At 38.5% G+C, this 23,120-nt stretch overlaps 2 protein-coding genes across 2 annotated transcripts in view; one reads left to right on the top strand and one right to left on the bottom strand.

Moving 5' to 3' along the window:
* Window positions 1-16,252, top strand: part of LOC113821920 (leukocyte elastase inhibitor-like) — a 32,764-nt gene extending 16,512 nt beyond the window's left edge. Inside the window, exons 2-4 of the mRNA XM_070134286.1 lie at window positions 12,851-13,162; window positions 13,718-13,853; window positions 16,025-16,252. Of these exons, the coding sequence (XP_069990387.1) occupies window positions 12,855-13,162; window positions 13,718-13,853; window positions 16,025-16,252 (672 nt within the window). The 5' untranslated portion in view covers window positions 12,851-12,854. The remainder of the gene's footprint in view (window positions 1-12,850; window positions 13,163-13,717; window positions 13,854-16,024) is intronic.
* The window catches only part of LOC113828670 (leukocyte elastase inhibitor), a 42,990-nt gene that overhangs the window by 3,699 nt on the left and 16,171 nt on the right, over window positions 1-23,120 (bottom strand). Inside the window, exon 3 of the mRNA XM_070134282.1 lies at window positions 871-1,006. Within this exon, the coding sequence (XP_069990383.1) occupies window positions 871-1,006 (136 nt within the window). The remainder of the gene's footprint in view (window positions 1-870; window positions 1,007-23,120) is intronic.

Below are 23,120 nucleotides of genomic sequence, written 5' to 3'. Positions count from 1 at the left end.
TGTTGGTAAAAGTTTATACACATCTTTAGCATGAAAATGCCAGAATTAGTTTCATTATTCGCAATAATAAACATTTATGGCAACTCGACTTCATCCTTTTTACCTGAATGGTGCGACTAACTAGCTCATTTTGAGCATGGCAGGATTAAAGTACGAGCTCAAAAGCTGATCCAGAGATGAAATAAAAGTTGATAATGGACGCTGCCATTGCGCATGCGCACTAGAGATCTGGATTAAACTTTAATTCTGGATTAACTTTTATGGCACGTACAGAAGATGCCCTAAAGCACTGAAGAAGTTGGTTCATTCTACATACATGAAATGATCACCACAGACGGCTTGTCTCTGTTACTCAAGATCAAAGTAAGTCTGCTGAACAGATCTGCCCTCTTGTACGGAAGGCTTTCACACTGCGCCCGAGGTTTAAGCTATAAGGTTTGAAATGCTTCACTTTGTTTAAGGCTTAAAAGGTTTTATCACTGTGCCTCGGCTCATATTTCTGTCTTCTCGTACTAGACCAAGATTGCCAGAAAACTCCCTTAACCACTAGATGGAAACGTATCACAAATTGAAATACAATGTCAGGTTAGAGAGATGTGTATGTATATACGAAGTGATAATGCAGTGATTTAATACAAATGTATGTGTAGATTACCCTCTTTTTGCAGAGACATAATCAAAACATTAGACCATAACTTATAAGCTGTGCTTTTATATAAAGAATGATGTTCGTATCCTCACTGAGCCATGAATCTGTAACTATATGAGTTCTGATATCCCTATTTTGGATATGCAATGATGTTACAAGTGATGAAGACTACCCACATCTAGTAGGCAGGAAAATAAAGCTGTAAGCCAAGTGTTTCTTACCCTATTAAAGTCTATTAACTTCAGTTTGTCGTCGAGGACTTTTCCCACGCATTCTCGAACGGGAATGGACTGGTCGACGTATATCCTGTTAGCCGAGTTGATGGTGTAGTTCTGGTTTGCTTCTTGGGAGTCATAGCTGCAGTCGTGTTATTTTAGTAGAAATTATTATCTGATAATGTTATTACTTGCATTATAAAATCATGATCCTTTTTGTTATCATCAAGGTATTCGTGTCCATTTCTCTCTCTCACTCTCTCTCTCTCTCTCTCTCTCTCTCTCTCTCTCTCTATATATATATATATATATATATGTATATATATATATATATTTATTTATTTATATATACATGTATATATATACATATATATATATATATATATATATATATATATATATATATATATATATATATATATATATACATGTATATACTTTTATATACATATACACGAAAATTAATAAAGCAACAATATGAATTTTAAAAATCTTTTTGTTGTTCTTTATAATTTTTGTATACACGTTACTGTGTTAATGTTTTACACAAACACACACAGAATCACACACACACACACACACATACATATATATATATATGTATATATATATATATATATATATATACATATATATATCAATCTACCTACCACCTCTCTTAACGGTTCACTCGGTAGGTTTAATCGCGTCAACCCACTCACCGCCGTTCGAAGGCCCTGAACAGAGCGAGGGTCTCCTCCCTGTCGGTGAGCCGCAGAACCCGCTCCAGCTCCACCTGCGTGTTGCCTCGGGAGCCGAAGTAGGCGAGGACGAGGGCGCTCCAGATGCTGAAGGGAGAGAAGAAGAAGTTCCCCGACAGAGGGAGAGCCGTCTGGAGTAAGTCGAGGCTGAAGGTGGTCGTCCGCCTGAGAATCGGGAGCCGCGGGGGCGGCGAGGTGTCGGAGGAGGAGAGGCACTGACAGCTGGCCCGCGACAGGAGGGCGAGGGCGGGGAGCAGCACGCACACTCTCATGGTTCTGAAAGGTCATGCACACACTGGTATTTGAATATAGAAACACACACACGCACATATATATATCTTAGTCAAAATATTATGTATTTCTAACTATAGACAAAAGCGAGCCAGATACATTAGCACTATTAAGATATCTGGTCTTATTATTTTGCCGCAATGAACACGGTTTAGAAACAAGCGACTCAGACACGGGTTGCAGTATACACAAAATCATGGGTTGTACAGGAAACATATAACCGATATTGCATGTTCGCCTAACTGATAGATTGCAAATAGACCTTATGAGGTGGGAGGCAAAATGCTGAGAAGTACGGCGCAAAATCTGAATATTCATATAAAACAGAAAACACCAACGATGGTCTGTGGTGAGACTTTAACAAGCTAGAGATTACTGAGTTAGCGAGGCTTTTCCTGTGAATATTTTACTACCCCTCTACATCTGGTTTATTCATAATTCCATCAAGCACATAATAATGATACACTGAACTTACACAAACCGTAGTTTATTGTCTTTTATGCTCTATGTTTGGTGCCACGTCCCTCTGTGTAAGTGTATATTTGTTACAAAACTAAGATATAATTAACACACTACACTTAAAAGCCTGTACTTGAATTTGGTCACAAAGCGATACAAGTTTTGGGGATAATTTCATTCCCATGTTCAGAATTTTTAACATCATCATATAAAAGAACAAGTCTAATCGTACAGGGTGTCTTATACTTACTGTCAATGAATGGTTAGTGTTATGCTCATATGTTGACCACTTTCATTATGTTATCATATCTTGAAATTTTGTGTGTGATACACGTTACTTATGTCCGGTTAAAATTGAGCGAGGCCTGATCCAATGAATATTACATAAAGACATGTAAATAAATGCACATTTCTCTATCTATCTGATAGATATACATTTATATATCTATCTATCCAACAGATATGCATTTATGTCTATATATATCTATATCCGTATTATGAATAATAAGGTCGGGCTTCGAACAATTTTAACAACCGGGCCGATAATATATATCAGCATACAAATTATACACAAAATAATAATAATAATAATAAATAAATAAATAATAAAACGGTACACAGTTCTCACCAGGAGAATCTCGACACCAACACCAACACAGCGACCTTAAGTGACAGACGAGCGCGAGAAGTCTTCCTCACGCAACGCACTTTCACCTACTACTGAGAGGCGGCTGGGACTCACGTTTATATACATCGCAGAGAGACCGCGAGAGCCGACATTTCGTCTGTTGATTGTGTCTAAATCTCTGCATTTGTGTGGTCTTGCCAGTTCGTATAATCATAATATAAATAATATGCAAAAGTCTGCTAATAAGCACATAAGACAACATTCTGCCAAATATATGTATTATTGTTTTCGTGTTTGGACTGCAATGGGAACAAGTCATGCATTGTAGAATAAACATATAACATGCCAGCACATACCCTTGATTTTGCAATGACTGAGACTGAAGTAAAATCACGGAATAATTGATGTTCTCAAAACCAAAACACAGCGTTACTTTAATTGTAATTAAAACGGGGAACGAATACTGCAAATTTGGGTCACGTTTACATTGCAATGATGCTATCTGCCATAACAGCAAATGCAGCGAGAAACGTGATTTGAAATTATAAACCATGTTTCGCTCTCTCTCTCTGCCATTCACTGTCACTCAGTCACTCAATCTCTATCTATCTCTATCTCTCTCACACAGACACACACTTACTCTCTCACACACTCACTCTCTCTCTCTCTCTCACATACACAAACTTTCTCACACACACACTCACTCTCTCTCTCTCACAATTGCAACTTCTCGCACATGGGCGGGGCGTGAGCCGCGCGGAGCCGGAGCGAGTTCTGCGGCTCACCGACAAAGAGGACACGCTCGCCCTGTTCAGGGCCCTCGAACGGCGGTGAGTGGGTTGACGCGACTAAACCTACCGAGTGAACCGTTAAGAGAGGTGGTAGGTAGATGGATATATATATATATTGTGTGTGTGTGTGTGTGTGTGTGTGTGTGTGTGTGTGTGTGTGTGTGTGCGTGTGTGTGTGTGTGTGCGTGTGAGCACAAACACAGAAACGTGTACGCAAAAATTATGAAGAAGAACGAAAAAAAAAAATCATTTCATATTATTGCTTTCTTCATTTTCATATATATGTATATAAATATATATACTTGTGTATATATATACACATGTGTGTGTGTGTGTGTGTGTGTATGTATATATATATATACATATATATATATATATATATATATATATATATATATATATATATAGAGAGAGAGAGAGAGAGAGAGAGAGAGAGAGAGAGAGAGAGAGAGAGAGAGAGAGAAATGGACATGAATAAAACCTTGATGATAAAAAAGGATCATGATTTTATAATGCAAGTAATAACATTATCAAATAATAATTTCTACTAAAATAACTAACACAACTGCAGTTAAGGCTCCCAAGAAGCAAACCAGAACTACATCATCAACTCGGCTAACAGGATATACTTCGACCAGTCTTTTCCCGTCCGAAAATGCGTGGGAAAAGTCCTCGACGACAAAGTGAAGTTCACAGACTTTAATAGGGTAAGAAACACTTGGCTTACAGCTTTATTTTCCTGCCTACTAGATGTGGGGAGTCTTCATCACTTGTAACATCGCAGCATATCCAAAATAGGGATATCAGAACTCATGTAGTTACAGATTCATGGCTCAGTGAGGATACGAACATCATTCTTTATATAAAAGCACAGCTTATAAGTTATGGTCTAATGTTTTGATTATGTCTCTGCAAAAAGAGGGTAATCTACACATACATTTGTATTAAATCACTGCATTATCACTTCGTATATACATACACATCTCTCTAACCTGACATTGTATTTCAATTTGTGATACGTTTCCATCTTGTGGTTAAGGGAGTTTTCTGGCAATCTTGGTCTAGTACGAGAAGACAGAAATATGAGCCGAGGCACAGTGATAAAACCTTTTAAGCCTTAAACAAAGTGAAGCACTTCAAACCTTATAGCTTAAACCTCGGGCGCAGTGTGAAAGCCTTCCGTACAAGAGGGCAGATCTGTTCAGCAGACTTACTTTGATCTTGAGTAACAGAGAAAAGCCTTCTGTGGTGATCATTTAATGTATGTAGAATGAACCAATTTCAGTGCTTTAGGGCGTCTTCTGTACGTGCCATAAAAGTTAATTCAGTATTCAAGTTTAATTCAGATCTCTAGAGCGCATGCGCAATGGCAGCGTCCAGGATCAACTTTTATTTCATCTCTGGACCAGCATTCACTTTTGAGCTCGTAATTTAATCCTGGCATGCTAAGAATGAGCTATTTAATCCCACCAATCAGGTATTGATACGTAATGACGTCAACTCCATAAAAAAGGATGGTTGAGCTGCGATAAATGTTTATTGATGAAACTAATTCTGGCATTTTCATGCTACAGACATTTATCAACATGTATTTTCATAAGTCATGGGATACTTAAACTGCAGAAATAACTCTCAACAATAAAAAAAAAAAAAAAACGAAAGAAAATCCCACAAAGAGTTTACAAATACAGAAAAAGCAATGTTATATCCAGGCTGGAAAAACAATCCCAACGTATGTATCATATCAGTAGACTTAAAAAAGAACGCTTTCAATAACATCACGTTTGTTCAATAACAAACCTTTTGAATCTTTATATTACAGTGCCTTCAAAACTGCGTGCAAATTTTATCATTTTCCTGCGAAAATAAATTGATGTATCTTTCGTTTGACACCTACAGTTCTGTTCCCTTTATATGGATTTATTTGTCGTAACACAAATGCACATCCTCATGCTATAAGACTACCGTATATGTGTAAATATATATATATATATATATATATATATATATATATATATATATATATATATATATATATATATTCTTTCTTTCTTTTTTTTTAGCGTGTGATATGAAACTCAAATAGTTTGACTGCTAAAATCGACTACACAAATACTCGCTCTTATTGGAAAAGAGCAAATTTACTGATAATCGCATGGACGCGTGCGTCTGGTAGTGTGTACTACATCTGTGAAAGTACAGTGGATTTGGATGAAACTTTAATCTGGATTTAACGCTGCGTTCGGAACTGCTCGTCTATCTCGTCCAGCCCAGTTGGACAAGATGTTTTGACCGTTCGGAACCTCCACAATCTCGTCCCGGACAAGTATTCTAGCTCGTCCTACTCGCCCTCCTGCGAACCTGGGCGAACAGGACGAGATCACGTCACAATAGATTTTGTATGTAAACATTGACAGTTGTAGGTAACCGTAAGATATTGGTGGGTAATTTTATGACCCCTTATTGGTGTTACCAAAGGATATTTTTGTGTTTGTCAGTTGCAGGTAAGTTATATATGCATCAAAACCTATGCAGCGTGTAAAATAATAATAATAATAATAATAATAATAATAATAATAATAAAATAAAATATAAAAGTGAATGTTTACATTCGAGCCGGTTGCATTCTGGGCAGAAAGAGTCTTGGAGGTGCGGAACGCGGCCCACTTGTCCTGCTGGTCCTGGACAAGGTGTCTGGACGAGCAAGACGAGCAGTTCCGAACACAGTATAACTTTTATGACGCGTACAGAAGAGACCCTTGTACAAGAAAAAAAATCCTTTCAAGTTTTTTAACAGATACATTTCATTAAAGGCACTTTAAACTCCAGAGACCGAAATAATCAAACCTGAATCTGCCATCAGCCCGACGCCGCCGCTGCTGAGATCAATGCCTTCATCAACGCCGAAACGCGAGGGAAAATACCAAAGCTTATAGAACCCTCCTTTGTTGAAGACGCTAAAATGGTCTTAACTAACGCCGTCTACATGCATGTATTAGTATCGTAATCCTGGGACGTTAGATGTAAACCTCTGTTGGCCCTCAAGATGGTGGCTGAAGGGAAAATTGGCTCGCGAAGGGTTTCGAGCTTAGATATCATACCATTACTTCAGTAAAGATTCTACGCATCTGGTTGCAAAATCGTTAAATATTGGTAATCGATATCCCTGAAAGATTAAACTTAGTCTTGCTACTATTTGAATTCTAAACTGAGAGAGCAATAAACGATTATTTAATGAAATGAAATACTGATAACCTATTAAAAACTGTTTTCTTCTTGTAGCGAAATCATGACGCAAAATACCTTTAAAAATAGCATCGTATCCACGCCTTCCTTCTCCAGACTTTACAGAAAATGGGAATACGTGACCTTTTCTCCTCCACCGCCGATCTGACCAACTTCACACCTGTTCGAGGATTACTGGTGAATGGAGCGATCCACAAGGCCCTTATAGAGGTGGACGAAGAAGGCGCAGAGGCGGCAGCGGCGACGGCGTTCGTTCTGAATAGGTCTCGTTCAATGCCTCCAAAGACGACGTTCACGTGCAACCGGCCCTTCGTTTTCTTCATTCAAGATAACGAGGCGAACAACATCCTGTTCATGGGGGTTTATAGGGGTCCTTGAGGGTCCTCTGCTGGACTTTGTTATTATGGTTGGCATTGTTCTTCTTGATTTTAACGCTATTATTATCATTATTATTTTTTTATCGTTATTCTTACTGTTACCATTATTATTATTTTCTTGTTTTTATTCTCATTGTTATTATTATTAAAGGTATTATCATTGTTCTTGTTATTGTTGTCATAGGTATTATCATTGTTATTATCATTAAGATTATTATTATCATAATTATCATTATATTGAATATTAATTACATTCGATTGTTATTTTCTTATCCCTATTATTGCATTTCAACAATATCATTATTAATGTTATAACTAGTGTTACTATTTTTATTATTATGGTTATTATTATTATCATTACTACTGCTATTATTATTAACATTATTATTGTTATCATCGTTATTGCTACTGTTGTTATTGTTAGGGCCAAATTTTGTTAGTCTCCCCTCTTTAAAACTAACACAAAGTCATTATCATTACCTTCATTTGTATGCCCCTAACTATACCGTAAAGGACCACGTACTGAAGACCCAGAGGAAACCAAGCACTGTTCACACCCCTTCTGCATAAAGGAAAGTAAGCTATGCCAGAGTAAATCCATTGATATTAAGTTGCTCAGATAAAAGTAGTTGAAAAAATAATAGTTATTAAAACCACCTGGAATCATAATTATGTAAAGAGCTTTTTTTTTAATAAAGGAAAAAAAAACGTGACCTGAGAATCAGATGAAGTATATCAACCTATTAAATCATAATCCTTCCTCACAAAAGATATATCGTTGTAAACCAGATTAATCCTACTGACGCTCCAGGTTGTTTAAAGAGTGAAAAGAAACAAGTGAAAAACATGAGCTAAGCTGCAATTCAGACTTTTTTAACACCAGATTCATCTTCCTGTAACGAAAATTTCATCAGTACTTTTCGCACATTGATGTCAATGTTCTGATAGAGGAGTAAAAGCTTTTTGAAGTATTTTCTTTGTAATCCACTTATTAATAAAGCTGCCATTCTTCCTCTTTCCAAGAAAGAGGGTTAAACAAACCTATTTATCGATCCTAGTAGTGACGTTTCTGAAACTGTTATGAATGCGTGTGTGCGTCAATGATCAGCAGAAACAAATATCGGCTGATCTCCCAGCGCGAGGTTGCCTTGAGCTGAGGCACGGGATGCGGAATCGGCCGAACGAAGCCCAGAGTATTTTTACTGTAAAGAAATCAAGTATTGGGGCAAGGATGAGGATATGTCCGATATGCGAAGCTGAGCTTCGCCCGGCCTGTGCCGACTAATGTTGACTCGATCAACGTGTGTCAGCTAGTGCAACAGAGGTTAGTCTTTACCCGCCGTGGTGCCCAGCCACAGCAATTACCTCAGGGCGACAATTGCAACTTCTCACACCTGGTCGGGGCGCGAACCGTCAACCCCTCGGATGAGAGACCGGCGCGTTACCACTGTACTATCCTGAAGGTTTAATGATAAGGCAGGTTTCTGGAGTATTTTATACCTAGGACATGATCTTGGGGGCCTGGGATTTGAGGGACGACCTGGGGAACTAGATGGTTTGGGAAAGCTTTGGGAACGTCATATGATTGCATCTGAATATATAATAATTTGTTTGTTTGCCATTTCTATGAAATTTGACTGAAAACTTTGAATTTACTACAAATTCCAATAATGTGGTTTGTCAGAGGGTGACTATGGGATATCTTTGTCAAATATCATTAAAGAAAACAAAAACCAGGATTATTTTCTGATTTCCAATCCTATTAAAACTAACCAAACCACATTTTAAATCGTCATCTAGAGTATACTGTAGATTGAAGATGTGCATGTGTATATACATATTTTATGTATGTCATATATATGATGTATATCATATACATACACACATAAATATAATGTATTGCACATATTATCATAATTCATAATATATTTTACAAATATACCATATACATCATATATATCGTATGTCATATACATTATATATATCATATAGCATATACATTATATATATATACTTTATATTATGTTTATATATATCATCCATTATATATATTGTTTCTATGATGTTATATTTTATATATATTTATGTTATACATGTGATATATATATTGTATATATGATATTTATTATATACATGTTATATAAATTGTATATATTATATTTCATATATATTATATATTATCTATATTATATATTTTATATATATATATTATACATATATATATGTATATATTGATTACATATATTATAATTATTATATACATTATAGATTCCATATATTATATACATCATATATCACATACAGGTGGTCCCCTACTTGCGAACTTCCGAGTTACGAACTTCGGTACATGCGAACAAAGTTGTCAGGAGGGAGTGAGAGTAGTGCGCGCCTAAACAATAGCTCTCTCACTGTACCCACACGGTCTCATTCAAACGTGTGTTGTATGCTCTCCAGAAAACTTTGTGATTTTGTGATTATTTTTGTAATTATATTTTTGCTAATTACGGTAAAATAAGAAAGTTTGGCCTAAATCTCTGACCCCTCCCCCGACATCCGCCTCCGGCTCTGATGTTTACTGTGTCGCGTCTGTGCAAATATACTCAACATTTTTTTTTTTTTTATTATTATTATTCATTTTGGTATTCTCTGGTAACTAGCTGGCAACTCTGTTTGCAGCACAGCTGAGTCACTACAAAGAGACAAGGTTGGCAGTCACCACAAGAGAGCGGAGCGAGATGAAGATCGTCCCATGCCTCGGGGCGATACCATCCCTGATGCGCCCTCATCACATAATAGGCCACTACTAATGATCAATGTTATTCCTGTAACTAATAAGCATAATATGATGAGAAATACATCTCAATCACAGCTGCAGCAGTTTTTTATTTTCTATGAAATGCCTCGAGAAGCACTGCAAGCCTCTGGTGACATGCAGTACTTCTACAATCATGTGCACTCATTGCCATTAGTCCTTTGGAAAAAGGGGGGGGTACACTTCAGAATACATGTGAATGCCATAGAATGCATCAAGGTTGACTCAGATATCAGATTTTCAAAGAATAAAAATGGAGGAAAAATATCCTCAACTTCAAAGCCTGATATCTCAAATCTTCGTTCGTACCAGATGAATCGTTCTACGGTACAATATCGGTACAATACTCAAGAACAAGGATAAAATCATGGAGCATGTGAAAAGTTCAGTCCCTATGCAGTCTACTGTTATTAGTAAGAAACGTGGAAACTTCTGAGCATTTGGATGAAGGTTGTTCAAAGCACATTAAAAAACACCGAAAACCACTGCATTGTTTATACCGGAACGTCCGAAAGTAGAGCTAGTTGTACAGTAATGAAAACATACCGTACGCCCTACTACGGACATACGAACATACGTACTTACGGACAGCCTACTGGAACGGAACATGTAACACGCGGACTACCTGTGTATTATATATACTACACATTATATATCATATACACTATATATATATGTATATATATGTATGTATCGCTAGAGGTTGGTAATATATATATAATATATCGGTACACAGTGGTAATATATATCCTTTAAAGATTAAACTTAGCCTTACTATTTTAAATCTAAAATTAGAAAGCGAAAAAACGATTATTTGCTGAAATGGAGTACAGATAGATTATAACTTTTTTCTTCTTGTAACGAAATCATGACATAAAATATCTTGAGCATCCTCTGTTGGACCTTTGTTATTATTATGGTTGGCATTGTTGTTGTTAATACCAATGTTGTTTTTGCCTTCATTATTATTGTTTTAGTTTTGTAATCTATACTGCTATTGTTGTGGTTATTGTTTTTTTCATTGGAGAAAGCGAAACATAGAATTTATCTGTATTAACGAACACTTAGTTTATAATTCCAAATCACGTTTCTCGCTGCATGTCCTGCTGTCAAATAGCATCATTGCAATGTAAACGTGACCCGAATTTGCAACATTCGTTTCCCGTTTTAATTACAATTAAATGAACGCTGTTTGTGTTTTTGTTTTGAGAATATCAATTGGCATCTGTAATGTGTTTATTCTATAATGCATTGCACGACTCTGCGATGTATATCAGCGTGAGTCCCAGGCGCCCCTCATTAGTAGGTGAAAGTGCGTTGCGTGAGACTTCTCGCGTTCGTCTGTCACTTTAGGTCGCTGCGTTGGTACTGGTGTCGAGACTCTCTTGGTGAGCACTGTGTACCGGTGTTTTGTATGATCTGTATGCTGATGTATATCATCGGCCGGTTTGTTAATACTGTGCGAAGCCTGACCTAATTATTATGAATATGAATGTAGACAGACAAATGCATATCTGCAAGATAGATAGATAAATAAATGTATATCTATCAGATAGATAAAGAAATAAGCCTTTATTTGCATGTCTTTATGTATGAATATTCATTGGGTCGGGCCTCGCACAATTTTAACAAACGTCTCGCACACAGAATTTCAAGATAATTTCATAACATATTGAAAGTGGTTAACATATGATGATCATATCACTAACCATTCATTAACAGTAAATATAGGACACCCTGTATGATCAGACGTTCATCTGTATGACGATGTTAAAAATTCTGAACATGAGAATCAAATCACCCCCAAAACATGTATCTCTTTGTGATCAAATTCAAGTACAGGTTTTTCATAATAGTTCAGATTTGTAGTGTATTAATTAAATCTTAGTTTTGTAACAAATGTACACTTACACAGAGATGCGTGGCACCAAAGAGCATAAAAGACAATAAAGTACGGTATGTGTTTCATTGTATCATTATTATGGAATTATGAATAAAGCAGATGTAGAGGGGTAGTAAAATATTCACAGGAACAGCCTCGCTACCTCAGTAATCTGTAGCTTGGTAAAGTCTCACCACAGACCATCTTTGGTGTTTTCTGTGTTATGGGAATATTCCGATTTCGTAAGGAATTTATGGTACTGCAAATCGCATATGGTAACTGTTGACTGCTGATGTGTTGAGGTGACTGAAAGATATTGCGCCGCTCCTCTCAGCATTTTGCCTCCCACCTCATAAGGTCTATTTACAATATTGTTAGGCGAACTTGCAATATCGGTTATATGTTTCCTGTGCAACCCATAGTTTTGCGTATACTGCAACCCGTGTTTGAGTCACTTGTTTCTAAACCGTGTTCATTGCGTCAAAATAATAAGACCGGATATCTTAATAGTGCTAATGTATCTGGCTCGCTTTTGTCTATAGTTAGAAATAAATAATATTTTGACGAAGATATTATATATATGTGCGTGTGTTTCTATATTCAAATATACACATACATATGTGTTTGCGTGTGTGTTTCTATATTCAAATATACACATACATATGTGTTTGCGTGTGTGTTTCTATATTCAAATATACACATACATATGTGTTTGCGTGTGTTTCTATATTCAAATACCAGTGTGTGCGTGACCTTTCAGAACCATGAGAGTGTGCGTGCTGCTCCCCGCCCTCGCCCTCCTGTCGCGGGCCAGCTGTCAGTGCCTCTCCTCCGACACCTCGCCGCCCCCGCGGCTCCCGATTCTCAAGCAGTCGACCCCCTTCGGGCTCGACTTACTCCAGAAAGCTCTCCCTCCGTCGGGGAACTTCTTCATCTCGCCCTTCAGCGTCTGGAGCGCCCTCGTCCTCGCCTACTTCGGCTCCCGAGGCAAGACGAAGGCGGAGCTGGAGCAGGTTCTGCGGCTCACCAACAGGGAGGACACGCTCGCCCTGTTCAGGGCCCTCGAACGGCGGTGAGTGGGTTGACGCGATTAAACCTACCGAGTGAACCGTTAAGAGAGGTGGTAGGTAGATGGATATATATATATATATATATATATATATATATATATATATATATATATATATATATATATATATATATATATATATATATGTGTGTGTGTGTGTGTGTGTGTGTGTGTGTGTGTGTGTGTGTGTGTGTGTGTGTGTGTGTGTGTGTGTGTGTGTGTGTGTGTGTGTGTACGTGTAAACACAAACACAGAAACGTGTACACAAAAATTATGAAGAACAACGACAAAAAGATTTTTTTCATTTCATATTACTGCTTTCTTCATTTTCATTGTGTGTGTACATATATATATATATATATATATATATATATATATATATATATATATATATACATGTGTGTGTGTGTATATATATTTTATATATATATATATAGAGAGAGAGAGAGAAATGGACATGAATAAAACCTTGATGATAAAAAAGGATCATGATTTTATAATGCAAGTAATGACATTATCAGATAATAATTTCTACTAAAATAATTAACACAACTGCAGTTATGGCTCCCAAGAAGCAAACCAGAACTACACCATCAACTCGGCTAACAGGATATACATCGACCAGTCCATTCCCGTCCGAGAATGCGTGGGAAAAGTCCTCGACGACAAACTGAAGTTCACAGACTTTAATAGGGTAAGAAACTAGGCTTACAGTTTTATTTTCCTTCCTAATAGATGTGGGGAGTATTAATCATTTGTAACATCACTGCATATCCAAAATTGGGATATCAGAACTCATGTAGATACAGATTCATGGCTCAGTGAGGATACGAACATCATTCTTTATATAAAAGCACAGCTTATAAGTTATGGTCTAATGTTTTGATTATGTCTCTGCAAAAAGAGGGTAATCTACACATACATTTGCATTAAATCACTGCATTATCACTTCGTATATACATACAAATCTCTGTAACCTGACATTGTATTTCAATTTGTGATACGTTTCCATTAAGTGGTTATGGGAGTTCTCTGGCAATCTTGGTCTAGTACGAGAAGACAGAAATATAAGCCGAGGCACAGTGATAAAACCTTTTAAGCCTTAAACAAAGTGAAGCACTTCAAACCTTATAGCTTAAACCTCGGGCGCAGTGTGAAAGCCTTCCGTACAAGAGGGCAGATCTGTTCAGCAGACTTACTTTGATCTTGAGTAACAGAGAAAAGCCTTCTGTGGTGATCATTTAATGTATGTAGAATGAACCAACTTCTGTGCTTTAGGGCGTCTTCTGTACGTGCCATAAGAGTTAATCCAGTATTCAAGTTTAATCCAGATCTCTAGAGCGCATGCGCAATGGCAGCGTCCAGGATCAACTTTTATTTCATCTCTGGACCAGCATTCACTTTTGAGCTCGTAATTTAATCCTGGCATGCTAAGAACGAGCTAGTTAATCCCACCAATCAGGTGTTGATACGTAATGACGTCATCAACTCAATAAAAAAGGATGAAGTTGAGCTGCGATAAATATTTATTAATGAAACTAATTCTGGCATTTTCATTTTAACATGTATTTTCATAAGTCGTGGGATACTTAAACTGCAGAAATAACCCTCAACAGTAAAAAAATAATAATAATAAATAATAATAATAAATAAAAATAAAAAAACAAAGAAAATCCCACAAAGAATTCCAGAGTTTACAAATACAGAAAAGGCAATGTTATATCCAGGCTGGAAAAACAATCCCAACGTATGTATCATATCAGTAGACTTAATAAAGAACGCTTTCAATAACATCACGTTTGTTCAATAACAAACCTTTTGAATCTTTATATTACAGTGCCTTCAAAACTGCGTGCAAATTTTATCATTTTCCTGCGAAAATAAATTGATGTATCTTTCGTTTGACACCTATAGTTCTGTTCCCTTTATATGGATTTATTTGTCGTAACACAAATGCACATCCTCATGCTATAAGACTACCGTATATATATATATATATATATATATATATATATATATATATATATATATATATATATATATATATATATATATATATATATATATATATATATATATATTCTTTCTTTTTTTTAGCGTGTGATATGAAACTCAAATAGTTTGACTGCTAATTTCGACTACACAAATACCCGCTCTTATTGAAAAAGAGCAAATTTACTGATAATCGCATGGACGCGTGCGTCTGGTAGTGTGTACTACATCTGTGAAAGTACAGTGGATTTGGATGAAACTCTAATCTGGATTTAACGCTGCGTTCGGAACTGCTCGTCTATCTCGTCCAGCCCAGTTGGACAAGATGTTTTGACCGTTCGGAACTTCCACAATCTCGTCCCGGACAAGTATTCTGGCTCGTCCAACTCGCCCTCCTGCGAACCTGGGCGAACAGGACGAGATGACGTCACAATAGATTTTGTATGTAAACATTGACACTTGTAGGTAACCGCAAGATATTGGTGGGTAATTTTATGACCCCTTATTGGTGTTATCAAAGGATATTTTTGTGTTTGTCAGTTGCAGGTAAGTTAAATATGCATCAAAGGAGTTACAAAACCTATGCAGCGTGTAAAATAAAATAAAAAAGTGAATGTTTACATTCGAGCCGGTTGCATTCTGGGCAGAAAGGGTCTTGGAGGTGCGGAACGCGGCCCACTTGTCCTGCTGGTCCTGGACAAGGTGTCTGGACGAGCAAGACGAGCAGTTCCGAACACAGTATAACTTATATGACGCGTACAAAAGAGACCCTTGCACAAGAAAAAAATCCTTTCAAGTTTTTAACAGATACATTTCTTTAAAGGCTCTTTAAACTCCATTGACCGAAATAATCAAATCTGAATCTGCCATCAGCCCGACGCCGCCGCTGCTGACATCAACGCCGAAACGCGAGGAAAAATACCAAAGCTTATACAACTCTCCTTTGTTAAAGGCGCTAAAATGGTCTTAACTAACGCCGTCTACTTCAAAGGCTTTTGGAAATACCCGTTCAAGCCTCAAAGGACCCACAAGGAGAAGTTTTTCGTAACCCCGGAAGAGTCTGTCCAAGTGGATATGATGTCGCAAACGAGAAGGTTCTAATATGGTAATGTATGGGAGTTCTTCCTTTATAGAAAATTAACCCTACCTTTCTTTGTGTCCAGAGTGTCCGTTGTTACATAATTTTTCCATTTTCATTGCGTTTGTATCGATTTGTCGCAAATCAAAATCAATTATGTGTACATTAGGTGTCTCTCTTTATGGCAACACGTACATAATTCCAGCACAGAACAAGTTACCTTACAATTTAAGGAAATCGTAAAATGAATCACGTTATTATCACGAACTTCAAATATGTCCAACTCCGTTTCAGTGGACTCGAAGGAGTTTCGCGCCCAGGTGCTGGAGATGCCCTACAGGGGCGACAGCGCGTCCATGGTGGTGCTCCTCCCGCGATGTGGAAGGGGATCCAAGACGGTTGAATGGCTGGTCCGACGCCTGAAGCCCAAGAGACTCGCTTTTGAGTTAAAGGCGATGCGCTTCGTCCCGCTGACTGTGAAGTTTCCAAAATTCAGCGTGGAGACTACTCTCAACGATGAACTCATTTCGGTATGTTTGAATTAGGGCAAGGTAAGCGAACCTGGGAGTTTGGGAATGGTAAGCAAAGGGTCGTATTTTACTGAATAAGGTTAGCAAAGACTGGTATTTTAGTGAATAAGGCTAGTTAAGTCTGGTATTTCAGTGATTAAAGAATGGAATGACATATTCTAGCAAACAAATAGATAAAGGATAGAAACAGATGAAAAAAAATGATGAATAGTAGATATTTCATATTAAATGTAATTGAATATTATTGGATTGCTGTTGAACTCACAGTATGTATGTATATATATATATATATATATATATATATATATATATATATATATATATATATATATATATATATATAATACCAACAGGGAACTTTCCTCAGTAGCGAAATCGTGACGCAAAACACCTATTAAAAATAGCATCGTATCCACACCTTCCTTCTCCAGACTTTGAAGAAAATGAGAATGCGTAAACTTTTCTCCTCCACCGCCGATCTGACCAACTTTGCACCTGACGGAGGATTACTGGTGAATGGAGCGATCCACAAGGCCCTTATTCAGGTGGACGAAGGCGTACAGACGGCAGCGGCGACGGCGTCCGTTCTGAAAGACGCTAACGGTCAACCGGCCCTTCGTTTTCTACATTAAAGATAACGAGTCGAACAACATCCTGTCCATGGGTGTTTATAGGGGTCCTTGAGGGTCCTCTGCTGGACCTTGTTATCATTATGGTTGGCATTGTTCCTCTTGATTTTACTATTATTATTATTATCATTATTATTATTTTATTATGATTTTTTTAGTTATTGTCATTATTATTATTATTATATTTTCTATTGTTATTGTTATTATTATCATAGGTATTATCATTGTTAGTATCATTAAGATTATCATAATTATCATTATATTAAACATGAATTGCATTCGATTGTTATTTTGTTATCCCTATTTTTGCATTTCAACATTATCATTATTATTATTATTACTATTGTTACCATTTTTATTATTATGGTTATTATTATCATTACTACTGCTATTATTTTTAACATTATCATTATCATCGTTATTGCTACTGTTGTTATTGTTAGTGCCAAATTTTGTTAGTTTGTCTCCCCTTTTTAAAATTAACACAAAATCATTATCATTACCTTCATTTGTAAAGGACTACGTACTGAAGACCCAGAGGAGACCAAACACTGTTCACACCCCTTCTGTATAAAGGAAAGTGAGCTATGCCAGAGTAAATCCATTGATGTTAAGGTGCTTAGATGAAAGTACTTGAAAGAAAATGAACCCTAAGAGGTAATAGTTATTAAAACCACTTGGAATCATAATTATGTAGAGAGCATAAAAAAAAAAACGTGAACTGAGAATCAGATGAAGTATATCAACCCATTAAATCATAATCCTTCCTCACAAAAGGTATATCATTGTAAACCAGATTAATCCTACTGACGTGAAAAGAAACAAGTGAAAAACATGAGCTAAGCTGCAATACAGACTTTTTAACACCAGATTCATCTTCCTGTAACTAAAATTTCAGCAGTACTTTTCGCACATTGATGTCAGTGTTCTGATAGAGGAGTAAAAGCTTTTTGAAATATTTTCTTTGTAATCCACTTATCAATAAAGCTGCCATTCTTCCTCTTTCCAAGAAAGAGGTTTAAACAAACCTATTTGTCGATCCTAGTAGTGACGTTGCTGAAACTGTTATGAATGTGCAAGTGTGCGTCCATAATTAGCAGAAACAAATATCGGCTGATCTCCCAGCGCGAGGTTGGCGTCCAGTCCCTCGAGCAGAGGCACTGGAAGCGGGATCGGCAAAACGAAGCCCAAAGTCCCAGACACGAGGAAGGTCATTAGGAGGAAAACAGCAAGGAACTTCATTGTGATCTTTTTACTGCAAAGAAATCGAGTGATGAGGCAAGGATAAGGATAGGTCCGATATGCAAAGCTTAGCCTCGCCCGGCCTGTGCCGACTAATGATGACTCGATCAACGTGTGTCAGCTAGTGCAACAGAACTTAGTCCTTACCCACCATGGTGCCCAGCCACAGCAGTAAGCTTCGGGTGACAATTACAACTTCTCGCGCCTGGGCGGGGTGCGACCCGCCGACTCCTCGAATGAGAGGCCTCCACGTTACCACTGTACTAACTTGAAGGCTTTGAGAGGCAAGGATAAGGATAAGTCCGATATGCGAAGCTGAGCCTCGCCCAGGCTATGAGGGAAGGCCGGCCTGTGCCGACTAATGTCGACTCGATCAACGTGTGTCAACTAGTGCTGACGCGACAGAGCTTAGTCCTTACCCACCGTGGTGCCCAGCCACAGCAGTAACCTCCGGGCGACAATTGCAACTTCTCGCGCCTGGGCGGGGCGCGAACCGCCGACTCCTCGGGTGAGAGGCCGGCACGTTACCACTGTACTAACTGTGTTTTATAGATAAGAGGTGATCTTAGGGACTGGGGTTCGAAGAAAGAACTTTGGGAACGTGATAACTGTCCCTTTGATTTACATTAATTTGGCTTGGCAGATATGAATAAGCCCCTATTTATCTTTTATGTAAAGTAAAAATTTCTGTTGACATGGTTGCTAGGTGTTCAATTTATATAACGTTAATGTCAAATATGATTAAAAGAAATCATTTCTTTTTCTCATGAAAGATACCTGATGCACTTCTTATATTTCGTAACTTTGTTTCATGTTGCCTTTATTCTTAAAAAAGATGGCCATAAAAGGAAAAAAATCCAATCCATAGATTGATACTGGGTAAATCTGTAGGATGTTAATGTGGCCTAGAAAAGCAAGATGAAAGCATAAATAATGTGTAACTGTACAATATAAATATTGAAGGGGGCAGCCTTAATATATATATATATATATATATATATATATATATATATATATATATATATATATATATATACGCACACACACACACATATATATATGTGTGTGTGTGTGTGTGTGTGCGCGTCCGTGTATGTATATATATATATATATATATATATATATATATATATATATATATATATATATATATATATATATATATATATATATATGTATGTATGTATGTATGTATGTATATATATAATTATATATATATAATATATATTTGTATATATATATATATATGTATATACATTATTTATATATATATATATATATATTTATGTATATATGTATATATATACATATATATATATATATAATATATTATATATATATATATTCATATATATATATATATATATATATATATATATATATATATATATATATATATGTGTGTGTGTGTGTGTGTGTGTGTGTGTGTGTGTGTGTGTGTGTGTGTGTGTGTATATATGTGAATATATATCTATATATTTATATATATTTATATATATATATATATATATATATATATATATATATATATATATATATATATATATATATATATATATATATATATATATATATATATATATATATATATATATATAAATAATATATACAAATATTTATATATATATGGCGATATATTATAAACAACAACACACACATATGTATATATATATATATATATATATATATATATATATATATATATATATATATATATATATATATACGTAATATATATATATATATATATATATATATATTATCTATCTATCTATCTATCTATCTATCTATCTATCTATCTATCTATCTATCTATCTATCTATCTATCTATCTATCTATATATGTATATATATACATATTTATTTATCACTGAATACCGATATTATCATTATCATTATCGGTATCATTATCATTAAATATGGATATCATTATCATCAAATAATGCGGAAGCGGAAGCTAAGGTCAACGTCGCGTGAAGAGAACCTTCTTCCACGCGCGTCGACCTCCTCTTCGTCACTCTTAGTCGAAGAAGGAGTCGTCTTCTGGAGCCGCAGCAGAGACGACCCCCGCCACGCAAACCTGGCGGGGGTCCTGGGAGGCAGAAGCAAGGGCGTCCTCGATTGACTGAGTAATATGATCAGCTTCGAGCTCGATGTCATTGAGGAGGCGGGCCAGTTGTATACTCATCTGCTTAAGCTTGTTTTCAATTTACTTTTCGTCTAGACCGGCAAGCATGTTTTGTACGTTGGCGGGGTTGAGATATGAATCAATGTCCTAAGCAATATCTACGGCCAGTTCATCCATGCTGCGGTTTAAATCGTACTTCCAGTTGAATTCCTGGGTCTCCTTCTCGGACTCTTGGGCGACTTCCTGGGTCTCCTTCTCGGGCTCTTGGGCGACTTCCTGGGTCTCCTTCTCGGGCTCTTGGGCGACTTCCTGGGTCTCCTTCTCGGGCTCTTGGGCAATGTCGCTCTCAGACTGGGTTAAATCTGCTTCCTGTGGAGACGCAGCTGAGACGTCCTCCGTATTTTCTTGGTGGGGGTCTTGGGTGTCATCATAAGCAAGGGCTAGGTGCCGTTTTTCTTCCTGGGTCTCCTTCTCGGGCTCTTGGGCGATCTCCTTCTCGGGCTCTTGGGCGATCTTCTTCTCGGGCTCTAGGGTGACTTCCTGGGTCTCCTTCGCGGGCTCTAGGGCGACTTCCTGGGTCTACTTCTCGGGCTCTTGGGCGACTTCCTGGGTCTCCTTCTCGGGCTCAAGGGTGACTTCCTAGGTCTCCTTCTCGGTCTCTTGGACGACTTCCTGGGTCTCCTTCTCGGGCTCTTGGGCGACTTCCTGGGTCTCCTTCTCGGGCTCTTGGGCGATTTCCTGGGTCTCCTTCTCGGGCTCTTGGGCGACTTCCTGGGTCTCCTTCTCGGGCTCTTGGGCGACTTCCTGGGTCTCCTTCTAGGGCTCTTGGACGACTTCCTGGGTCTCCTTCTCGAGCTCTAGGGTGACTTCCTGGGTCTCCTTCTCGGGCTATTGGACGACCCTAAAGTCGGCCGAGAAGACCATCCATATCGTCCCGGTAGGAACGGTATGTATGACCTCTTGGGCGACTTCCTGGGTCTCTTTCTCGGGCTTTTGGGCGACTTCCTGGGTCTCCTTCTCGGGCTCTTGCGCGACTTCCTGGGTCTACTTCTCGGGCTTTTGGACGACTTCCTGGGTCTCCTCGGACTCTAGGGTGACTTCCTGGGTCTACTTCTCGAGCTCTTGGGCGACTTCCTGGGTCTCCTTCTCGGGCTCTAAGGTGACTTCCTGTGTCTCCTTCTCGGGCTATAGGGTGACTTCATGGGTCTCCTTCTCGGGCCCGAGAAGGAGACTCAGGAAGTCTCCTTCTCGGGCTCTAGGGTGACTTCCTGGGTCTTCTTCTCGGGCTCTTGGGCGAATTCCTGGTTCTAGATGACTTCCTGGGTCTCCTTCTCGGGCTCTAGGGTGACTTCCTAGGTCTCCTTCTCGGGCTCTAGGGTGACTTCCTGGGTCTCCTTCTCGGGCATAGAGCCCGAGAAGGAGACCCAGGAAGTGACCTTAGAGTCCGAGAAGGAGACCCGGGAAATCACCCTAGAGCCCAAGAAGGAGACACGGGAAGTCACCCTAGAGCCCGAGAAGGAGATCCAGGAAGTCGCCCAAGAGATCGTGAATGAGAGCCATGAAGTCACCCTAGAGCTCGAGATGGAGACCCAGGAAGTCACCCTTGAGCCCGAGAAGGAGACCCAGGAAGTCACCCTAGAGCCCGAGAAGGAAACCCAGGAATTCGCCCAAGAGCCCGAGAAGGAAACCTAGGAACTCACCCTAGAGCCCGAGAAGGAGACCCAGGAAGTCACCCAAGAGCCCGAGAAGGAGACCCAGGAAGTCACCCAAGTGCCCGAGAAGGAGACCTAGGAAGTCGCCCAAAAGGTCATACATACCGTTCCTACCAGTACGATATGGATGGTTTTCTCGGCCGACTCCAGGGTCGTCCAAGAGCCCGAGAAGGAGACCCAGGAAATCACCCTAGAGCGCGAGAAGGAGACCCACGAAGTCACCCTAGAGCCCGAGAAGGAGACACAGGAAGTCACCTTAGAGCCCGAGAAGGAGACCCAGGAAGTCGCCCAAGAGATCGTGAATGAGAGCCATGAAGTCACCCTAGAGCTCGAGATGGAGACCCAGGAAGTCACCCTTGAGCCTGGGAAGGAGACCCAGGAAGTCACCCTAGAGCCCGAGAAGGAAACCCAGGAATTCGCCCAAGAGCCCGAGAAGGAAACCTAGGAACTCACCCTAGAGCCCGAGAAGGAGACCCAGGAAGTCACCCAAGAGCCCGAGAAGGAGACCCAGGAAGTCACCCAAGTGCCCGAGAAGGAGACCTAGGAAGTCGCCCAAAAGGTCATACATACCGTTCCTACCAGGACAATATGGATGGTCTTCTCGGCCGACTTCAGGGTCGTCCAAGAGCCCGAGAAGGAGACCCAGGAAAT

This window comes from Penaeus vannamei, chromosome 19 (genome assembly GCF_042767895.1).
Source record: "Penaeus vannamei isolate JL-2024 chromosome 19, ASM4276789v1, whole genome shotgun sequence".
NCBI classification, from domain to species: domain Eukaryota; kingdom Metazoa; phylum Arthropoda; class Malacostraca; order Decapoda; family Penaeidae; genus Penaeus; species Penaeus vannamei.
Note: the sequence above shows the minus strand (reverse complement) of the source record. Positions and strands in the feature narration are given on the sequence as shown.